Source organism: Oncorhynchus tshawytscha, linkage group LG05, assembly GCF_018296145.1.
Source record: "Oncorhynchus tshawytscha isolate Ot180627B linkage group LG05, Otsh_v2.0, whole genome shotgun sequence".
Lineage (NCBI taxonomy): Eukaryota > Metazoa > Chordata > Actinopteri > Salmoniformes > Salmonidae > Oncorhynchus > Oncorhynchus tshawytscha.
The window spans coordinates 72,342,877-72,361,515 of record NC_056433.1 but is presented as its reverse complement, the minus strand read 5'-3'; the positions used below and the strand labels follow the sequence as shown (position 1 = coordinate 72,361,515).

General features: G+C 43.0%; 2 protein-coding genes across 2 annotated transcripts in view; one reads left to right on the top strand and one right to left on the bottom strand.

The window, feature by feature from the left end:
• igfbp3 (insulin-like growth factor binding protein 3) overlaps window positions 1-9,738 on the top strand; it is a 51,190-nt gene extending 41,452 nt beyond the window's left edge. Inside the window, exon 4 of the mRNA XM_042322327.1 lies at window positions 6,760-9,738. Within this exon, the coding sequence (XP_042178261.1) occupies window positions 6,760-6,885 (126 nt within the window). The 3' untranslated portion in view covers window positions 6,886-9,738. The remainder of the gene's footprint in view (window positions 1-6,759) is intronic.
• A 4,983-nt stretch (window positions 9,739-14,721) lies between these two features.
• igfbp1a (insulin-like growth factor binding protein 1a) lies at window positions 14,722-18,229 on the bottom strand. The gene is made up of 4 exons (XM_042322326.1): window positions 17,701-18,229; window positions 17,286-17,458; window positions 16,670-16,798; window positions 14,722-16,013 (listed from the first exon to the last, which is right to left on the bottom strand). The coding sequence occupies exons 1-4, from the start codon at window positions 18,077-18,079 to the stop codon at window positions 15,888-15,890; spliced, it is 807 nt and encodes a 268-aa protein (XP_042178260.1). The 5' UTR covers window positions 18,080-18,229; the 3' UTR covers window positions 14,722-15,887.
• Between the last annotated feature and the right edge of the window lie 410 nt (window positions 18,230-18,639).

Here is an 18,639-nt window from a genome sequence, read left to right as displayed (position 1 = left end):
AGCTGGGACCGAGATACTGAAAAACAGCTTCTATCTCAAGGCCATCAGACTGTTAAACAGCCACCACTAACATTGAGTGGCTGCTGCCAACACACTGACACTGACACTGACTCAACTCCAGCCACTTTAATAATGGGAATTGATGGGAAATGATGTAAATATATCACTAGCCACTTTAAACAATGCTACCTTATATAATGTTACTTACCCTACATTATTCATCTCATATGCATACGTATATACTGTACTCTATATCATCGACTGCATCCTTATGTAATACATGTATCACTAGCCACTTTAACTATGCCACTTTGTTTACATACTCATCTCATATGTATATACTGTACTCGATACCATCTACTGTATCTTGCCTATGCTGCTCTGTACCATCACCCATTCATATATCCTTATGTACATATTCTTTATCCCCTTACACTGTGTATAAGACAGTAGTTTTGGAATTGTTAGTTAGATTACTTGTCGGAACTAGAAGCACAAGCATTTCGCTACACTCGCATTAACATCTGCTAACCATGTGTATGTGACAAATAAAATTTAATTTGATTTGATTTGACTTGTCTCTTGCTCTCTATCAACAACAAGGTGCTTTTTTCTCAGCATGACCCCACAGACTTAAAAACTTACTTTAGAATCCCGCAAGCCTGATACACAGAACCCTTCAGAGAGAGATTGAAAACATACATACATACATACATGCATGCATACATACATACATACATACATACATACATACATACATACATACATACATACATACATACATACATACATACATACATACATACATACATACATACAGTGCCTTGCGAAAGTATTCGGCCCCCTTGAACTTTGCGACCTTTTGCCACATTTCAGGCTTCAAACATAAAGATATAAAACTGTATTTTTTTGTGAAGAATCAACAACAAGTGGGACACAATCATGAAGTGGAACGACATTTATTGGATATTTCAAACTTTTTTAACAAATCAAAAACTGAAAAATTGGGCGTGCAAAATTATTCAGCCCCCTTAAGTTAATACTTTGTAGCGCCACCTTTTGCTGCGATTACAGCTGTAAGTCGCTTGGGGTATGTCTCTATCAGTTTTGCACATCGAGAGACTGAAATTTTTTCCCATTCCTCCTTGCAAAACAGCTCGAGCTCAGTGAGGTTGGATGGAGAGCATTTGTGAACAGCAGTTTTCAGTTCTTTCCACAGATTCTCGATTGGATTCAGGTCTGGACTTTGACTTGGCCATTATAACACCTGGATATGTTTATTTTTGAACCATTCCATTGTAGATTTTGCTTTATGTTTTGGATCATTGTCTTGTTGGAAGACAAATCTCCATCCCAGTCTCAGGTCTTTTGCAGACTCCATCAGGTTTTCTTCCAGAATGGTCCTGTATTTGGCTCCATCCATCTTCCCATCAATTTTAACCATCTTCCCTGTCCCTGCTGAAGAAAAGCAGGCCCAAACCATGATGCTGCCACCACCATGTTTGACAGTGGGGATGGTGTGTTCAAGGTGATGAGCTGTGTTGCTTTTACGCCAAACATAACGTTTTGCATTGTTGCCAAAAAGATCCATTTTGGTTTCATCTGACCATAGCACCTTCTTCCACATGTTTGGTGTGTCTCCCAGGTGGCTTGTGGCAAACTTTAAACAACACTATTTATGGATATCTTTAAGAAATGGCTTTCTTCTTGCCACTCTTCCATAAAGGCCAGATTTGTGCAATATACGACTGATTGTTGTCCTATGGACAGAGTCTCCCACCTCAGCTGTAGATCTCTGCAGTTCATCCAGAGTGATCATGGGCCTCTTGGCTGCATCTCTGATCAGTCTTCTCCTTGTATGAGCTGAAAGTTTAGAGGGACGGCCAGGTCTTGGTAGATTTGCAGTGGTCTGATACTCCTTCCATTTCAATATTATCGCTTGCACAGTGCTCCTTGGGATGTTTAAAGCTTGGGAAATCTTTTTGTATCCAAATCCGGCTTTAAACTTCTTCACAACAGTATCTCGGACTTGCCTGGTGTGTTCCTTGTTCTTCATGATGCTCTCTGTGCTTTTAACGGACCTCTGAGACTATCACAGTGCAGGTGCATTCATACGGAGACTTGATTACACACAGGTGGATTGTATTTATCATCATTAGTCATTTAGGTCAACATTGGATCATTCAGAGATCCTCACTGAACGTCTGGAGAGAGTTTGCTGCACTGAAAGTAAAGGGGCTGAATAATTTTGCACGCCCAATTTTTCAGTTTTTGATTTGTTAAAAAAAGTTTGAAATATCCAATAAATGTCGTTCCACTTCATGATTGTGTGGCTACATATGTAACATCTAAATTCCCTGTAAGTGTGGAGAAGTCTGGAACTATTTGTAAACAGTTGGATTTTCTTGCTTTGAATATTGAGGTTTCAAAGGGTCTCTCTATAACTGTGATTGGCTGTTATAGACCCCCCCTCTGCTCTATATAACTGTGATTGGCTGTTATAGACCCCCCTCTGCTCTCTATAACTGTGATTGGCTGTTATAGACCCCCTCTGCTCTCTATAATTGTGATTGGCTGTTATAGACCCCCTCTGCTCTCTATAACTGTGATTGGCTGTTATAGACTCCCCTCTGCTCTCTATAACTGTGATTGGCTGTTATAGACCCCCTGCTCTATATAACTGTGATTGGCTGTTATAGACCCCCTCTGCTCTCTATAACTGTGATTGGCTGTTATAGACCCCCTCTGCTATATATAACTGTGATTGGCTGTTATAGACCCTCCTCTGCTCTATATAACTGTGATTGGCTGTTATAGACCCCCTCTGCTCTCTATAACTGTGATTGGCTGTTACAGACCCCCTCTGCTCTCTATAACTGTGATTGGCTGTTATAGACTCCCCTCTGCTCTCTATAACTGTGATTGGCTGTTATAGACCCCCTCTGCTCTCTATAACTGTGATTGGCTGTTATAGACCCCCTCTGCTCTCTATAACTGTGATTGGCTGTTATAGACCCCCTCTGCTCTCTATAACTGTGATTGGCTGTTATAGACCCCCCCCCCTCTGCTCTCTATAACTGTGATTGGCTGTTATAGACCCCCCCTCTGCTCTCTATAACTGTGATTGGCTGGTATAGACCCCCTCTGCTCTCTATAACTGTGATTGGCTGTTATAGACCCCCTCTGCTCTTTATAACTGTGATTGGCTATTATAGACCCCCTCTGCTCTCTATAACTGTGATTGGCTGTTATAGACCCCCTCTGCTCTCTATAACTGTGATTGGCTGTTATAGACCGCCCTCTGCTCTCTATAACTGTGATTGGCTGTAATAGACCCCTCTGCTCTCAATAACTGTGATTGGCTTTATAGACCCCGCTGCTCTCTATAACTGTGATTGGCCCCCCCTCTGCTCTCTATAACTGTGATTGGCTGTTATAGACCCCCTCTGCTCTCTATAACTGTGATTGGCTGTTATAGACCCCCTCTGCTCTCTATAACTGTGATTGGCTGTTATAGACTCCGTCTGCTCTCTATAACTGTGATTGGCTGTTATAGACCCCCTCTGCTCTCTATAACTGTGATTGGCTGTTATAGACCCCCTCTGCTCTATATAACTGTGATTGGCTGTTACAGACCCCTCTGCTCTCTATAACTGTGATTGGCTGTTATAGACCGCCCTCTGCTCTCTATAACTGTGATTGGCTGTTACAGACCCCCTTCTGCTCTCTACAACTGTGATTGGCTGTTACAGACCCCCTTCTGCTCTCTATAACTGTGATTGGCTGTTATAGACCCCCTCTGCTCTCTATAACTGTGATTGGCTGTTATAGACCCCCTCTGCTCTCTATAACTGTGATTGGCTGTTATCGACCCCCTCTGCTCTCTATAACTGTGATTGGCTGTTAAAGACCGCCCTCTGCTCTCTATAACTGTGATTGGCTGTTAAAGACCCCCTCTGCTCTCTATAACTGTGATTGGCTGTTATAGACCCCCTCTGCTCTCTATAACTGTGATTGGCTGTTAAAGACCCCCTCTGCTCTCTATAACTGTGATTGGCTGTTAAAGACCCCCTCTGCTCTCTATACCTGTGATTGGCTGTTAAAGACCCCCTCTGCTCTCTATAACTGTGATTGACTGTTATAGACGCCCCTCTGCTCTCTATAACTGTGATTGGCTGTTATAGACCCCCTCTGCTCTCTATAACTGTGATTGGCTGTTATAGACCCCCCTCTGCTCTCTATGACTGTGATTGGCTGTTATAGACCCCCCTCTGCTCTCGGTGATGCATTTTCTTCTTTGACACACCTTATGTCTAAACTTCTTGACAGTGAAATGATCTTGATTGGTGATCTCAACTGGTGTTGGTTAAAGCCGGTGTCTGATGATTTAAAAATGTTTTGTAATTCTATGAATCTTACCCAGTTGATTAACTCACCCACTCGCCCAAATCTTAAATGCCCAGATACATCTACCCTGATTGATTTGATATTGACAAATGTTCCACATAAATATTCTGCGGTTGGTGTTTTTTGTAATGATTTAAGTGACCATTGTGCTGTTGTTGCTGTTAGAAATACTAAGGTTCCTAAGACAAACCCACGTTTTATTCGTAAGAGAAATCTGAAGTGTTTTAATGAGCAGGCTTTCTTTCATGATTTGTTTTATTTTGACTGGAGCAGATTGAGCTTATCCCTGATGTGGAAACTGCCTGGAAATTCTTTCATGATGGGTTTTCCCAAATAGTAAACAAACATGGCCCATTCCGCAGGTTCAGGGTTAAAGGGAAGGATAATCCATGGTTTTCTTCTGAGCTGTCTTGTAATGTTAATGAATTACCGTCATGTGTTTTGAAGGACTCTGTTGCTGTATATGACAAACCTGAAATGCAGAATTGTTTCAATGAGCACTTTGTATCATCTGGTAGGCTGTGTTTTGCCATTCTCAGTGCAGGTGGTACATAAAGCCCTGAAATCCTTAGATCAGAGAAAGCCTGCAGGTCCTGATCTTTTGGATCCCTGCTTTTTAAATCTGGCAGCTGATTTCATAGCTGAACCACTTACATATCTGTTCAATCTAACCCTGGAATGTAGTGAAATTCCAAAGATCTGGAAATCAGCATTTGTCCTACCACTTTTAAAAGGGAGAGATCCAACTCTTTTAAATAATTATAGGCCAATCTCAAAGCTGTCACCCCTGGTGAAAATACTTGAAACCCTTGTGAGTGAACAGCTAAAAGAGTTTTTATTTACTAACTCTATTTTATCAATGTACCAATCGGGCTTCAGGAAGAAGCATAGCACAATTACAGCAGCCATGCAGGTTTTAAATGATGTCACTGAAGCCATTGGCAAAAACAGCACGGTGGTGTCTCACTTTTTATTGATCTCTTTAAGGCTTTTAATACAGTTGATCATGCTATACTAAGGCAGAGATTGTCGAGTGTAGGTCTTTCGGAGCATGCAGTTGCATGGTTTGCTAACTATCTGTCTGATAGAACTCAGTGCACTCAATTTGATGGGCTGAAGTCTGTTAAATTGTCTGTCTTGAATGGTGTGCCCCAAGGCTATGGACTTGGTCCTCTCTTATTCACTATTTATATAACTGATTTAGACAAAAATGTCCAAAATGCACAACTTCATTTTTATGCTGATGATACTGTTATTTACCGCTGTGCTTCGTCTCTTACAAATGCTTTCCAGAACATGTAAACTGCTTTTTATTTATTTTAAATGTTGTTATTCTCTTGTGAATTCAATGGTTTTTACTAGATTACTTGCAGTTTTTCATGTTGTCTCAATGAGCCCTTCCTGGTTAAATAATGTCCTCTTTTCCCTCTCTGTCCTCTTTCCCCTCTCTGTCTTCTTTCCCCTCTCTGTCCTCTCTCCCCTCTCTGTCCTCTTTCCCCTCTCTGTCCTCTTTCCCCTCTCTGTCCTCTTTCCCCTCTCTGTCATATTCCCCCTGTCCTCTTTCCACTCTCTGTCCTCTTTCCCCTCCCTGTCCACTTTCCCCTCTCTGTCGTCTTTCCCCTCGCTGTCTTCTTTCCCCTCTCTGTCTTCTTTCCCCTCTCTGTCTTCTTTCCCCTCTCTGTCTTCTTTCCCCTCTCTGTCCTATTTCCCCTCTCTGTCCTCTTCCCCCTTTCCCTCTCTGTCTCTGTTCTCTTTCCCCTCTGTCATATCCCCCTGTCCTTTTCCCTCTCTGTCCTCTTTCCCCTCTCTATCCTCTTTCCCCTCTCTGTCCTCTTTCCCCTCTCTGTCCTCTTTCCCCTACTGTCTTCATTCCCTCTCTTGCTTGTCTGTCTGTCTGTCTGTCTGTCTGTCTGTCTGTCTGTCTGTCTGTCTGTCTGTCTGTCTGTCTGTCTGTCTGTCTGTCTGTCTGTCTGTCTGTCTGTCTGTCTGTCTGTCTGTCTGTCTGTCTGTCTGTCTGTCTGTCTGTCTGTCTGTCTGTCTGTCTGTCTGTCTGTCTGTCATTCTGTCATTCTCTCTCCTGTCTGTCTTTCTGTCTGTCCCGTTCTCCCTCTCTGAATGTTTCTATGCTATGGCTATGGGCCAGGGCTAGTTGAATGGTCTTAGTTATTTATCCCTTCCCTCCCATGCTGGTGTCAACTATTTACACCTGAAGGCTGTTAATGTCTGACAGAAAAAGCTCCTTTCCTAGTTTAGTCAAAGATGACAAGAATTTTATATGACAGACTGTAGGTTGTTAATATATTGCATTAAATCAATCATTTTCTCTCTCTCTCCCTCTCTCTCTCTCTGCAGTGCCGTCCTTCCAAAGGGAGGAAGAGGGGTTACTGCTGGTGTGTGGATAAGTATGGTCAGCCTCTTCCTGGCTATGATGGAAAGGAGAGAGGAGAATCCCAGTGCAACAACCTGGAGAACAAATGAGAGGCAGAGAGAGGATGGAGTGATGGAGAGAAAGAATAAGGCAAGAAGAAGAGAGGAATAGGAGAGAGAGATACTTTTTTAAACTCCTGCCTTGCACGTAACCGTCGAAAGAGTGCCGGACCGTTGACCTCAGGTCACATGACTGCCGGGTGGGGGAGGGAGAGGGAGGGAGGGGCAGACTGGGACAGCACAGCCTAATAGGCCAAGCCTTCTGTCCATCATCTGCAGCTATCTGCTCTGTGCTATGGGAACCTCTAGCTACCCCTCGTATGAAAACAACAGAGAGAGAAACTAAACATCTGCACTATTATTTTAGAGAGAGAGGATGGAGGGACTTTTCCACTCACTTTAAAGAGGACTTGTCTGTGACTGTGACCCAACGCAACGTGCTTGTGTATGTTTGTGTGTGTGTATGCATGCATGTGTGTATGCCTGCGTGTGAGCATGAGTGTGAGCATGTATGAGTGTTTGTGTGTGTGTGTGTGTGTATGTGTGTGTAAATGCTATCTTTCAATAAGCTCAGTTTAGAGGTGTAAGAAAACCTCTTGACATCCAAACCCTGCCCCCTTCTATCCTGTCATGCAGAGACTCCTCCCCTTTCTCAGGATCCATCATTATGAAGTGAAGGCTTATGGGTAGGCCAGCCTCTGACCTCTTCCCTGCCATGTTGGACACCACTGGCCTTCCCCACTGTCTCCATAGCAACCAGCTTGTCCCGCCCGATGTGCTGTGTCACATTTACAGGTTTAGGGGGAAGGAAAGGAATGGAGACGGTGCCTTAAACCCACACTGCCCCTCTCCCCCTCTTCCCCATCCCTGACCCCTACCCCTCCCTTTCTCATTTTCCTTGGTTAGCCCTCTGCGGTCCTCATAGGACCCCAGGAAGAGTAGCTGCTGCTTTTGCAAAAGTTCATGGGGATTCAAAAAAAGAATCAACAGGTTCTCACATAACGTTACCACCCTGCAGCCCTGGTCTGGTTAGCTAGCTGGCGGATTGGGTTAGCATAGTTAGCCAAACCATCACTTCTTCATTCAGGAAATAGGGCCAGTGGTGTTGTCATGACAACACGGTCCCTCTATCTGCAGTACTCTTCCTGTCTATGGTGCATATGTCCTGGTGTGGGGTCCTTTAGACTGGGCATGCTCGGTGGGACCGGGCTGCTCTCTATGCCATAGGAGCCAGCTTCGAGGCCAAGCACAACCACTTAAAGCACTTTAGCTGCACCCAACCAACTTCCCTACAGCGCTCCTCACAGTTAAAGACCATCTCTACCCATTGTAGCGTAGTAGTCATAACTTTTAATTGGTGCAACATTTAACAAGGTTTATAGCACTGTAGAACAAAACATCAACAACAACAAAAGAAAAAACAATGTTACACAAGCACTTCTGACTGTGACTTTACTCAGCCTAGAGAACAAACGCCCCTCCTCACAATTTCCATTCTATGCAAAGTGTGTTTTATTTTTGTTGATATTGTTTCTTGGAGATGCTTGTATGATCTTATGCCAACATAACTCCACCAGGTGGATGCAGCACCAAATATGCATTCAAGAAGCAGACAGGGGGTCTGAGGGAGGGGGCGTGGTCCTCCTAGAAGTGCTCCCTGCTTCCTGTATGACGCTTTCACATATCCTGTGTCTGAAATGGCACCATATTTCGTATATAATTCCCTATGGGCCCTGATCAAAAGTGATGCACTACATAGGGAATAGGATGCCATTGAAGATGCAGACTTGAACAGTGGAGTGTGCACGACAAGGAATGCTAGCCCAGTAGCTCGGTAGCATGGAATTGGATGCACACACACTTTAAAACAAACAACAACAACATCTTCAAACCAACCAACCCGCTGAGGCTGCAAGCCATTCTATTTGAAGACTTGATTACGGGGGAGGATAATTCAATTATGTTTAAGATATTGCCCCACTCCTTCCCAGTTCTTTGTTAGTCTTTTTCTATATTCAAAATGTTTTCGTGGCTATGTGGCTGACACATGTATGGTACTTCAAATTAAATATATAAAGAAGTTATTTATCTAAGAAAGAATTATAAACTGATCCAAACTACGTTTTTTTCTTACCAACAATTCAGTGACTCACTGATTGTAGAGCAAACTCGAAGTTGATTCAGCGTATTTTGGGGAATGTAATCACTAATGAATGTTACATTTTTTAAATTATCATTTTCTTCTATAATTATTTTTGTAAACTTTAAACATCTCTGGTTTGTTGTCCACGGTAACTGTCAGTCGGTCAGGCACTCAGGCACTCAGGTCACTGGTCTGTAGACTAATTGGTTTGTAACAAAGTCGGGGTCAGTTTTATTTCTATTCAGTCAATACAATAATCTGAAAATCTTCATGAGGAAATGTTGAATTTGAATTTCAACTGACTTTTCTGAATGAACTGAATGGAATGGAGCCCAATCCTGTTGTGTAATCCAATGGGTCTGTAGTCAAGTGAAACTCTCAGTCAGTCCATCGGTCACTGCTCCAACACTTCTCTCCGTACACACCAATGTTCACACAAACGTGCACAGCAATGTGCACACAATGCCATCCCGTCTCAGTCTCGGTCCACATCCAGGGGCACCTCTGTCTCTCTAACATTTTGTCACTTTTCTGGTGGTCATGTAAGAATCTCTCTTCTGTTCACGGGTAATTGTACTTTATTTTTACATTTTGTTTCAACTTTTATTGTTTAAAGAGTTTTGATTCTTTAAAGAAAAAAAGCTTTTCATGTTACTAATCTAGAAAATCACACAGCTATTATTTTCTTTGAGAAAGGAACATTATTTTGTTAAAATATAATTTGTATTTAATGTCTTTTTAAAATAAAAAAATAAACACTATTTTCATTTACTGTTGAACGGCTCGAGGGTGTTTTTACAAGTTAGGCTGTGTTACCTCAGAGAGCTGAGAAGTACATTCAGTACTCAATACGGCCCTACTTCGGAGTTATAGTAAGTAGGCCTACATTCAGTACTCAATACTGTCCTAGTTCAGAGTTATAGTAAGTAGGCCTACATTCAGTACTCAATACTGTCCAAATTCAGAGTTATAGTAAGTAGGCCTACATTCAGTACTCAACACTGTCCTACATCAGAGTTGTGGTAAGTAGACCTACATTCAGTACTCAATACTGTCCTACTTCAGAGTTATAGTAAGTAGGCCTACATTCAGTACTCAATATTGTCTTGTTCAGAGTTATAGTAAGTAGGACTACATTCAGTACTCAATACTGTCCAAATTTAGAGTAATAGTAAGTAGACCTACATTCAGTACTCAAGACGGTCTAACTTCAGAGTTATAGTAAGTAGGTCTACATTCAGTACTCAATACTATCTAGTTCAGAGTTAGAGTAAGTAGGCCAACATTCAGTACTCAATACGGTCCTACTTCGGAGTTATAGTAAGTAGGCCTACATTCAGTACGCAATACTGTTCTACTTCAGAGTTATAGTAAGTAGGCCTACATTCATTACTCAATACTGTCCTACTTCAGAGTTATAGTAAGTAGGCCTACATTCAGTACTCAACACTGTCCTACTTCAGAGTTGTGGTAAGTAGGCCTACATTCAGTACTCAATACCTTCCTACTTCAGAGTTATAGTAAGTAGGCCTACATTCAGTACTCAATACTGTCCTACTTCAGAGTTATAGTAAGTAGGCCTACATTCAGTACTCAACACTGTCCTACGTCAGAGTTGTGGTAAGTAGACCTACATTCAGTACTCAATACTGTCCTACTTCAGAGTTATAGTAAGTAGGCCTACATTCAGTACTCAATACTGTCCTACTTCAGAGTTATAGTAAGTAGGCCTACATTCAGTACTCAACACAGTCCTACGTCAGAGTTGTGGTAAGTAGACCTACATTCAGTACTCAATACTGTCCTACTTCAGAGTTATAGTAAGTAGGCCTACATTCAATAAAGTGTTTACATCAAATGTTCTAGCAGACAGGGAGGCAGTTGGCAACCAAAAAGATGACCAGAGGAATCTATTTTGATAGTTGATGAAAAGGTTCAGAGGTACTGTTTTTCTCATCATAGAGAGAGAGAGAGAGAGAGAGATAGAGAACAGCACACTGTAGACACACAACCTAGAGCCTCGGGCACTGCTACAGCGCAACAAGACAGAACAACATGAAGTTTGAGCAAGGTGTATGTGTGTTTATATGGTTGGGTTGGTTGTTTGGTTGGAGTTTCACAATATATTGAGGAAACAGTTTCATTAGCAACACATTCTTCTGTGTTACAGATAATGGCTGTGTCTGAAATGGCACCCTAATCCCCATAGGGCTTTGATCAATAGTACTGCTTTATATAGGGAATAGGGTGCCATTTCAGATGCAGTCAAAGTTTGTAGCTTTATGCTAGGGCTGTTTATGCACATACTCCTATATGACTGAGACATTCACCACATGACTACACAGTCACACACACTGCCAAGGGCATCAAGATTTATCTTATCGTCAATAATTATTTGATCATTAAAAATAGTAGGATGCTCTAGCCGGATTACATACAGTTGAAGTCGGAAGTTTACATACACCTTAGCCAACTACATTTAAACTCAGTTTCACAATTCCTGACATTTAATCATAGTAAAAATGTCCTGTCTTAGGTCAGTTAGGATCACCACTTTATTTTAAGAATGTGAAATGTTAGAATAATAGTAGAGAGAATGATTTATTTCAGCTTTTATTTCTTTCATCACATTCCCAGTGGATCAGAAGTTTACATACACTCAATTAGTATTTGGTAGCATTGCCTTTAAATTGTTTATCTTGGGTCAAATGTTTCGGGTAGCCTTCCACAAGCTTCCCAAATCAAATCAAATCAAATTGATTTATATAGCCCTTCAGCTGATATCTCAAAGTGCTGTACAGAAACCCAGCCTAAAACCCCAAACAGCAAGCAATGCAGGTGTAGAAGCACGGTGGCTAGGAAAAACTCCCTAGAAAGGCCAAAACCTAGGAAGAAACCTAGAGAGGAACCAGGCTATGTGGGGTGGCCAGTCCTCTTCTGGCTGTGCCGGGTGGAGATTATAACAGAATGTGGCCAAGATGTTCAAATGTTCATAAATGACCAGCATGGTCGTATAATAATAAGGCAGAACAGTTGAAACTGGAGCAGCAGCACGGTCAGATGGACTGGGGACAGCAAGGAGTCATCATGTCAGGTAGTCCTGGGGCATGGTCCTAGGGCTCAGGTCCTCCGAGAGAGAGAAAAAAAGAGAGAATTAGAGAGAGCACATGTGGGGTGGCCAGTCCTCTTCTGGCTGTGCCGGGTGGAGATTATAACAGAACGTGGCCAAGATGTTCAAATGTTCATAAATGACCAGCAAGGTCGTATAATAATAAGGCAGAACAGTTGAAACTGGAGCAGCAGCACGGTCAGATGGACTGGGGACAGCAAGGAGTCATCATGTCAGGTAATCCTGGGGCATGGTCCTAGGGCTCAGGTCCTCCGAGAGAGAGAAGGAGAGAAGTAGAGAACGCACACTTAGATTCACACAGGACACCGAATAGGACAGGAGAAGTACTCCAGATATAACAAACTGACCCTAGCCCCCCGACACATAAACTACTGCAGCATAAATACTTGAGGCTGAGACAGGAGGGGTCAGGAGACACTGTGGACCCATCCGAGGACACCCCCGGACAGGGCCAAACAGGAAGGATATAACCCCACCCACTTTGCCAAAGCACAGCCCCCACACCACTAGAGGGATATCTTCAACCACCAACTTACCATCCTGAGACAGGGCCGAGTATAGCCCACAAAGATCTCCGCCATGGCACAACCCAAGGGGGGGTGCCAACCCAGACAGGATGACCACATCAGTGAATCAGCCCACTCAGGTGACGCACCCCTTCCAGGGACGGCATGAGAGAGCCCCAGAAAGCCAGTGACTCAGCCCCTGTAATAGGGTTAGAGGCAGAGAATCCCAGTGGAAAGAGGGGAACCGGCCAGGCAGAGACAGCAAGGGCGGTTCGTTGCTCCAGAGCCTTTCCGTTCACCTTCACACTCCTGGGCCAGACTACACTCAATCATATGACCCACTGAAGAGATGAGTCTTCAGTAAAGACTTAAAGGTTGAGACCGAGTTTGCGTCTCTGACATGGGTAGACAGACCGTTCCATAAAAATGGAGCTCTATAGGAGAAAGCCCTGCCTCCAGCTGTTTGCTTAGAAATTCTAGGGACAATTAGGAGGCCTGCGTCTTGTGACTGTAGCGTACGTGTAGGTATGTACGGCAGGACCAAATCAGAGAGATAGGTAGGAGCAAGCCCATGTAATGCTTTGTAGGTTAGCAGTAAAACCTTGAAATCAGCCCTTGCTTTGACAGGAAGCCAGTGTAGAGAGGCTAGCACTGGAGTAATATGATAAAATTTTTTGGTTCTAGTCAGGATTCTAGCAGCCGTATTTAGCACCAACTGAAGTTTATTTAGTGCTTTATCCAGGTAGCCGGAAAGTAGAGCATTGCAGTAGTCTAACCTAGAAGTGACAAAAGCATGGATTAATTTTTCTGCATCATCCCACAGTAAGTTGGGTGAATTTTTGCCCATTCCTCTTGACAAAGATGGTGTAGCTGAGTCAGGTTTGTAGGCCTCCTTTCTCGCAAATGCTTTTTCAGTACTGCCCACAACTTTTCTATGGAATTGAGGTCAGGGCTTTGTGATGGCCACTCCAATACCTTGACTTTGTTGTCCTTCAGCCATTTTGCCACAACTTTGGAAGAATACTTGGGGTCATTGTCCATTTGGAAGACCGATTTGCGACCAAGCTTTAACTTCCTGACTGATGTCTTGAGATGTTGCTTCAATATATCCACATCATTTTCCTACCTTATGATGCCATCTATTTTGTGAAGTGCACCAGTCCCTCCTGCAGCAAAGCACCCCCAATTTTCACAGTTGGGATGGTGTTCTTCGGCTTGCAATCCTCCACCTTTTTCCTCCAAACATAACGACGGTCATTATGGCCGAACAGTTCCATTTTTGTTTCATCAGACCAGAGGACATTTCTCCAAAAAGTATGATCTTTGTCCCCATATGCAGTTGCAAACTGTAGTCTGGCTTTTTTGTATGGTGGTTTTGGAGCTGTGGCTTATGGCTTGCTGAGCGGCCTTTCAGGTTATGTCGATATAGGACTCGTTTTACTGTGGATATAGATACTTTTGTACCAGTTTCCTCCAGTATCTTCACAAGGTCCGTTGCTGTTGTTCTGGGATTGATTTGCACTTTTCGCACCAAAGTACGTTCATCTCTAGGAGACCGAACGCGTCTCCTTCCTGAGCGGTATGACGGCTGCGTGGTCCCATGGTGTTTATACTTGCTTATTATTGTTTGTACAGATGAAACTTCAGAAGTTTGGAAATTGCTCCCAAGGATGAACCAGACTTCTAAAGCTTCTAAAGCCATAACATAATTTTCTGGAGTTTTCCAAGCTGTTTAAAGGCACAGTCAATTTAGTATACTTCTGACCCACTGGAATTGTGATACAGTGAATTATAATTGAAATAATCAGTCTGTAAACAATTGTTGGAAAAATGACTTGTGTCATGCACAAATTAGATGTCCTAATCGACTTGCCAAAACTATAGTTTGTAAACAAGAAATGTGTGGAGTGGTTGAAAAATGAGTTTTAATTAATGACTCCAACCTAAATGTATGTCGACTTCCGACTTCAACTGTACATAAGAAATGATTGATTAAAAAAATGCAATAAAGCCCAAAGGCTTATGTCCAAGATGAACAAGTGAACATATTTGAGGTTAAATGTTTTTATTAAATATTTTTTTTTTTTTTTACAATACAACTCAATTACAAAAGTGTCCATACACATGAGTGAGCAGTCGGTCACTTTGGATTAAAAAGAACATCTTTCTCTCTCTCTCTCTCTCTCTCTCTCTCTCTCTTTTCCTTCTTGCTCTTTCTTTCTCTCTCTTTCCTTCTCTCTCTCTCTCTCTCTCCAACAGCAGCATGTAGACAGAGCACGCACATCACAAATCAAACACGGTCAAACCACACAGTCAGACGACAACAATTTGTTCTTTGTGGTCATAATGTGTTCATGGTCAGATAAAGAACGGTGATGCCCGTCAGTAAAGTAAAAGTCCTCTTTGACAGGAGGATGTATCAAAATAATGAAGACAGACAGTCAGCAGAGACAAACAAGCACCAGGAGGTAGGTCAAGGTAGATACCCGTCAGAACAGGGGCAATACAGGAGCATTACCCATCATGCAATTCTGCAAACCCCACAGGACCATAGGATATTGAGTTTCTTAGAGGGTAAGTATGCCCAAATTAGTCGTTTTTTGCATTCACTTATGTAGTTGAGTGTCATCATCTATGAATCATATCAGAAAAAACAACAACAAATAAACCATGGCACTGAACATGAAAAACAATGAAAAGTAACATAATAACAATTAGAAATCCTTCTAAAAGACATTTTGGTCACAGAGTGCTTTTGTTCTTGTTTGGTTCGTTTTAAAAAGTAAACCAGCAGACAAACTCCTAAAGACCAGAGCGAGATCAACTCGGCAATATGGAGTAACTCAGGGCATAGATACATATGTGCACATCATACACTGATAAAAATACACATATAATAATAATAATGATAACAACACTAATAACAATAAGGCAAAGTTATATAAATATTCTTAACATAAAAATAACAAAATGAAGAGATACATAGTGTGAAATAAATAAGGCTGTAGAGTTTAAGTAAATGCATGAAAATATTAACAATGACAGTGTGTACCTGAATATCAAACACCACCATTTACAATTAATAAATAACAGGTATTGAAATAAAATCAGTGGTTTAGTGTGTGTGTGTGTGTGTGTGTGTGTGTGTGTGTGTGTGTGTGTGTGTGTGTGTGTGTGTGTGTGTGTGTGTGTGTGTGTGTGTGTGTGTGTGTGTGTGTGTGTGTGTGTGCGCGCGTGTGCGTGTGTGTGTGTGTGTGTGTGTGCGTGTTCTGCATCAGTGGTTGATCTCATAAGCGCACTCAGCATCTCCCTCCAGATCAGTGGATCCCAGAATCTTCTTTCCGTTCCAGAAGGACACACACCAACACCTGCCTTTCTGTCCATCAAGAGATGACTCACACTGCGAGAGAGAAGGAGAAAGAGAGATAAAGAAAAATTAGAATGCCTGTTTTTTTTTACACACCGTAACACACCTCCACCTAACACACCTGTTCAGATATGCTATGACCTTCATCTGTGTGCAGCCGCACCTCATGTGGCAAACATACACCCATTCCAAGACAAACGTGTGTACAGGCACACACACGGAAAGGCACACATGCGTGTATAGTCATGCCGCGCCAAGGGGATGACACTATAGTGAAACTAGCTGAATGTGCTCCAAGGTGTAAGCAGTGCTGTACAAATCTCTGCCTGAACACACATTATTCTTTCTGGAGCTGTGGTTGGCACAATCTTGGTTGGACACACACAACCAGGTGAGATTCCTTCACACTGACAGGAGTCATGAATCGGGCACATAACCCAAGTGCACACGCTCACACACACACACATGCTCACACACACATGCTCACACACACACATGCTCACACACATGCTCACACACATGCTCACACACACACATGCTCACACACACACATGCTCACACACACACATGCTCTCTCACACACACACACACACACACACACACACACACACACACACACACACACACACACACACACACACACACACACACACACACACACACACACACACACACACACACACACACACCTGTTTGGCTTTGTAGAGTCCGTGTTTGTCACAGTTTGGCAGATAGAACCTGATGAGTTTGTCTCCTAGCTTCTGTTGTGACTTAGCGATCTTCTCCAGAGCTCTCTGTAACTCCACATGACAGGGACCCTGGGAGGAGAGGGAAAGAGAGAGATAATGAGTTGTAAGTGTATTTCTGTGTACTGTGTAGACATATTTTAAGTGTTTTATTCATCTTCACCTGCTTCTAAATCTGTCTCTGAAGGGGCTACATGGGAGACCTGACCCTACCTGTCTAAGGGCATGCTATCAAAGTAGTGCTGCTAGATAGAGTAGAGCACTGCCTTCTCACTAGTCATCAAAGGTTGCTGTTCTATCCAATCAACCCACACAGTCAAGGCCTGTTGTGGAAAAACACTGGTATTTTGTAAAATTGTTCCATGATCGGTCATAAGGTAGGCTAATGCACACACACACCCGCACCCACGTGCACACACACACTTCAAAGTCACTCGAGCGCCCCCTTGCGGTATGATGCTAACTACCCACAACCCAACCGTCAATTGACTCTCCAAAAGTTTTAAGAACGTTAAATTATAATTGCAAAACGGTTAGTATATTTTCCGTGAGCGCTCACCTGCTCCACCAATTTCTTTCGGATTGCGTTAACTTTGGCTTTCATGCTCTCCAGCGCGTCCGCGGCGGCCCGGGGATCGAAGGGCTTGCTGTGGCCGTGGAGATAGAGGCTGGAGCCGGAGTCTGATACCATGGCAGTGTTCTCTGTCTCGGCATTGTCCGCCGCTCCTTGGTCTGGAGAAAAGAGGGAATGAGTGTCAAGAAGGGGAAAAGCCAGTAGAAATCACAATCTTGATTGCACTTATGCACAAGTACATTTGCAAATGATATAATTATCCATATTATTAGGCTAATAGGCTTTTTCAAATATATGTTATTATTAGCGTATGTCAATTATAGACATTATATATATATTGCATATATGCTATTTATAATCTAGCTATAGCCAAAACATTTAGCAATTAGGGGTTACATACCGGGGTTTTGGGACACAGAGCTGCTCACGGGCTCGGGAATCTCAGTGCACACAGCCTGGCCGCGAGTGAGGGAGTGCAGCGGCCGGAGGTCGCCGGGTCTCGGGGTGCACCTCAGTCCGGACCCGCATGGCGCCGTGTAGATTCCGCACAGATCCCCCGTCTTCAGGGCGCAAGCGAGGCAGCATCCACAACCAGGCTCCCGCAGAACCTCCGCACAGCCGGGCGCCACCGCTGGACACTCGCTCAGCTTCTCCGGTGAGCACGGGGCGCATCGGATCGGCTCTTGCGCTAACACCGGGGACCCCAGGACAGACCGGACCAGCACAGAGCAGCATACCGCTGCTGCCACCAATACATTTCTGTGAAATAATCCACTCATGGTATAAGGAGAGACTGGAATAAGGAAGAATAGTAGTTTATCAAAGGTAAGGAGAGTTAGAAAAAAACACGATTCGTTCCTGTTCCTTAGTTTCTTTCCTTTGATTTTGGAAAAATGACTACTCGTTGCGCGCAGCCTTATTTATACCCTGGTCATTGTAAAACGTTTGACGCATCTGCATTATGAATGACTTCTAAAAAGAAGGTGTAATGATCCGACGGCTTCTGATTGGCCCTCATGTGTCCAGTCAGAGACCTCATTTGAATACAACACGCAAAACACAATATCGTATTTATTTTGGAACAGACTGTGCTCGCACGTCGCGCTCTCTGTATGCACAACATCAACCAGTGACAGTGTGACGACATCACGGTTTGGTATTGCAAGTGAGGAAAAGGTATAACCGAGTTTCAACATTCTGTCATCCCTGTCAGTCTATATAGCCCATCAGGAATTGATCACCGTCTAATTTTAAGTTTCACCATTATAGTAGGATTAAAACTACATAGTAGTAGAAAAATACATGCTATATCGTTGTATTTAGTAGTCTGATGCTGAAC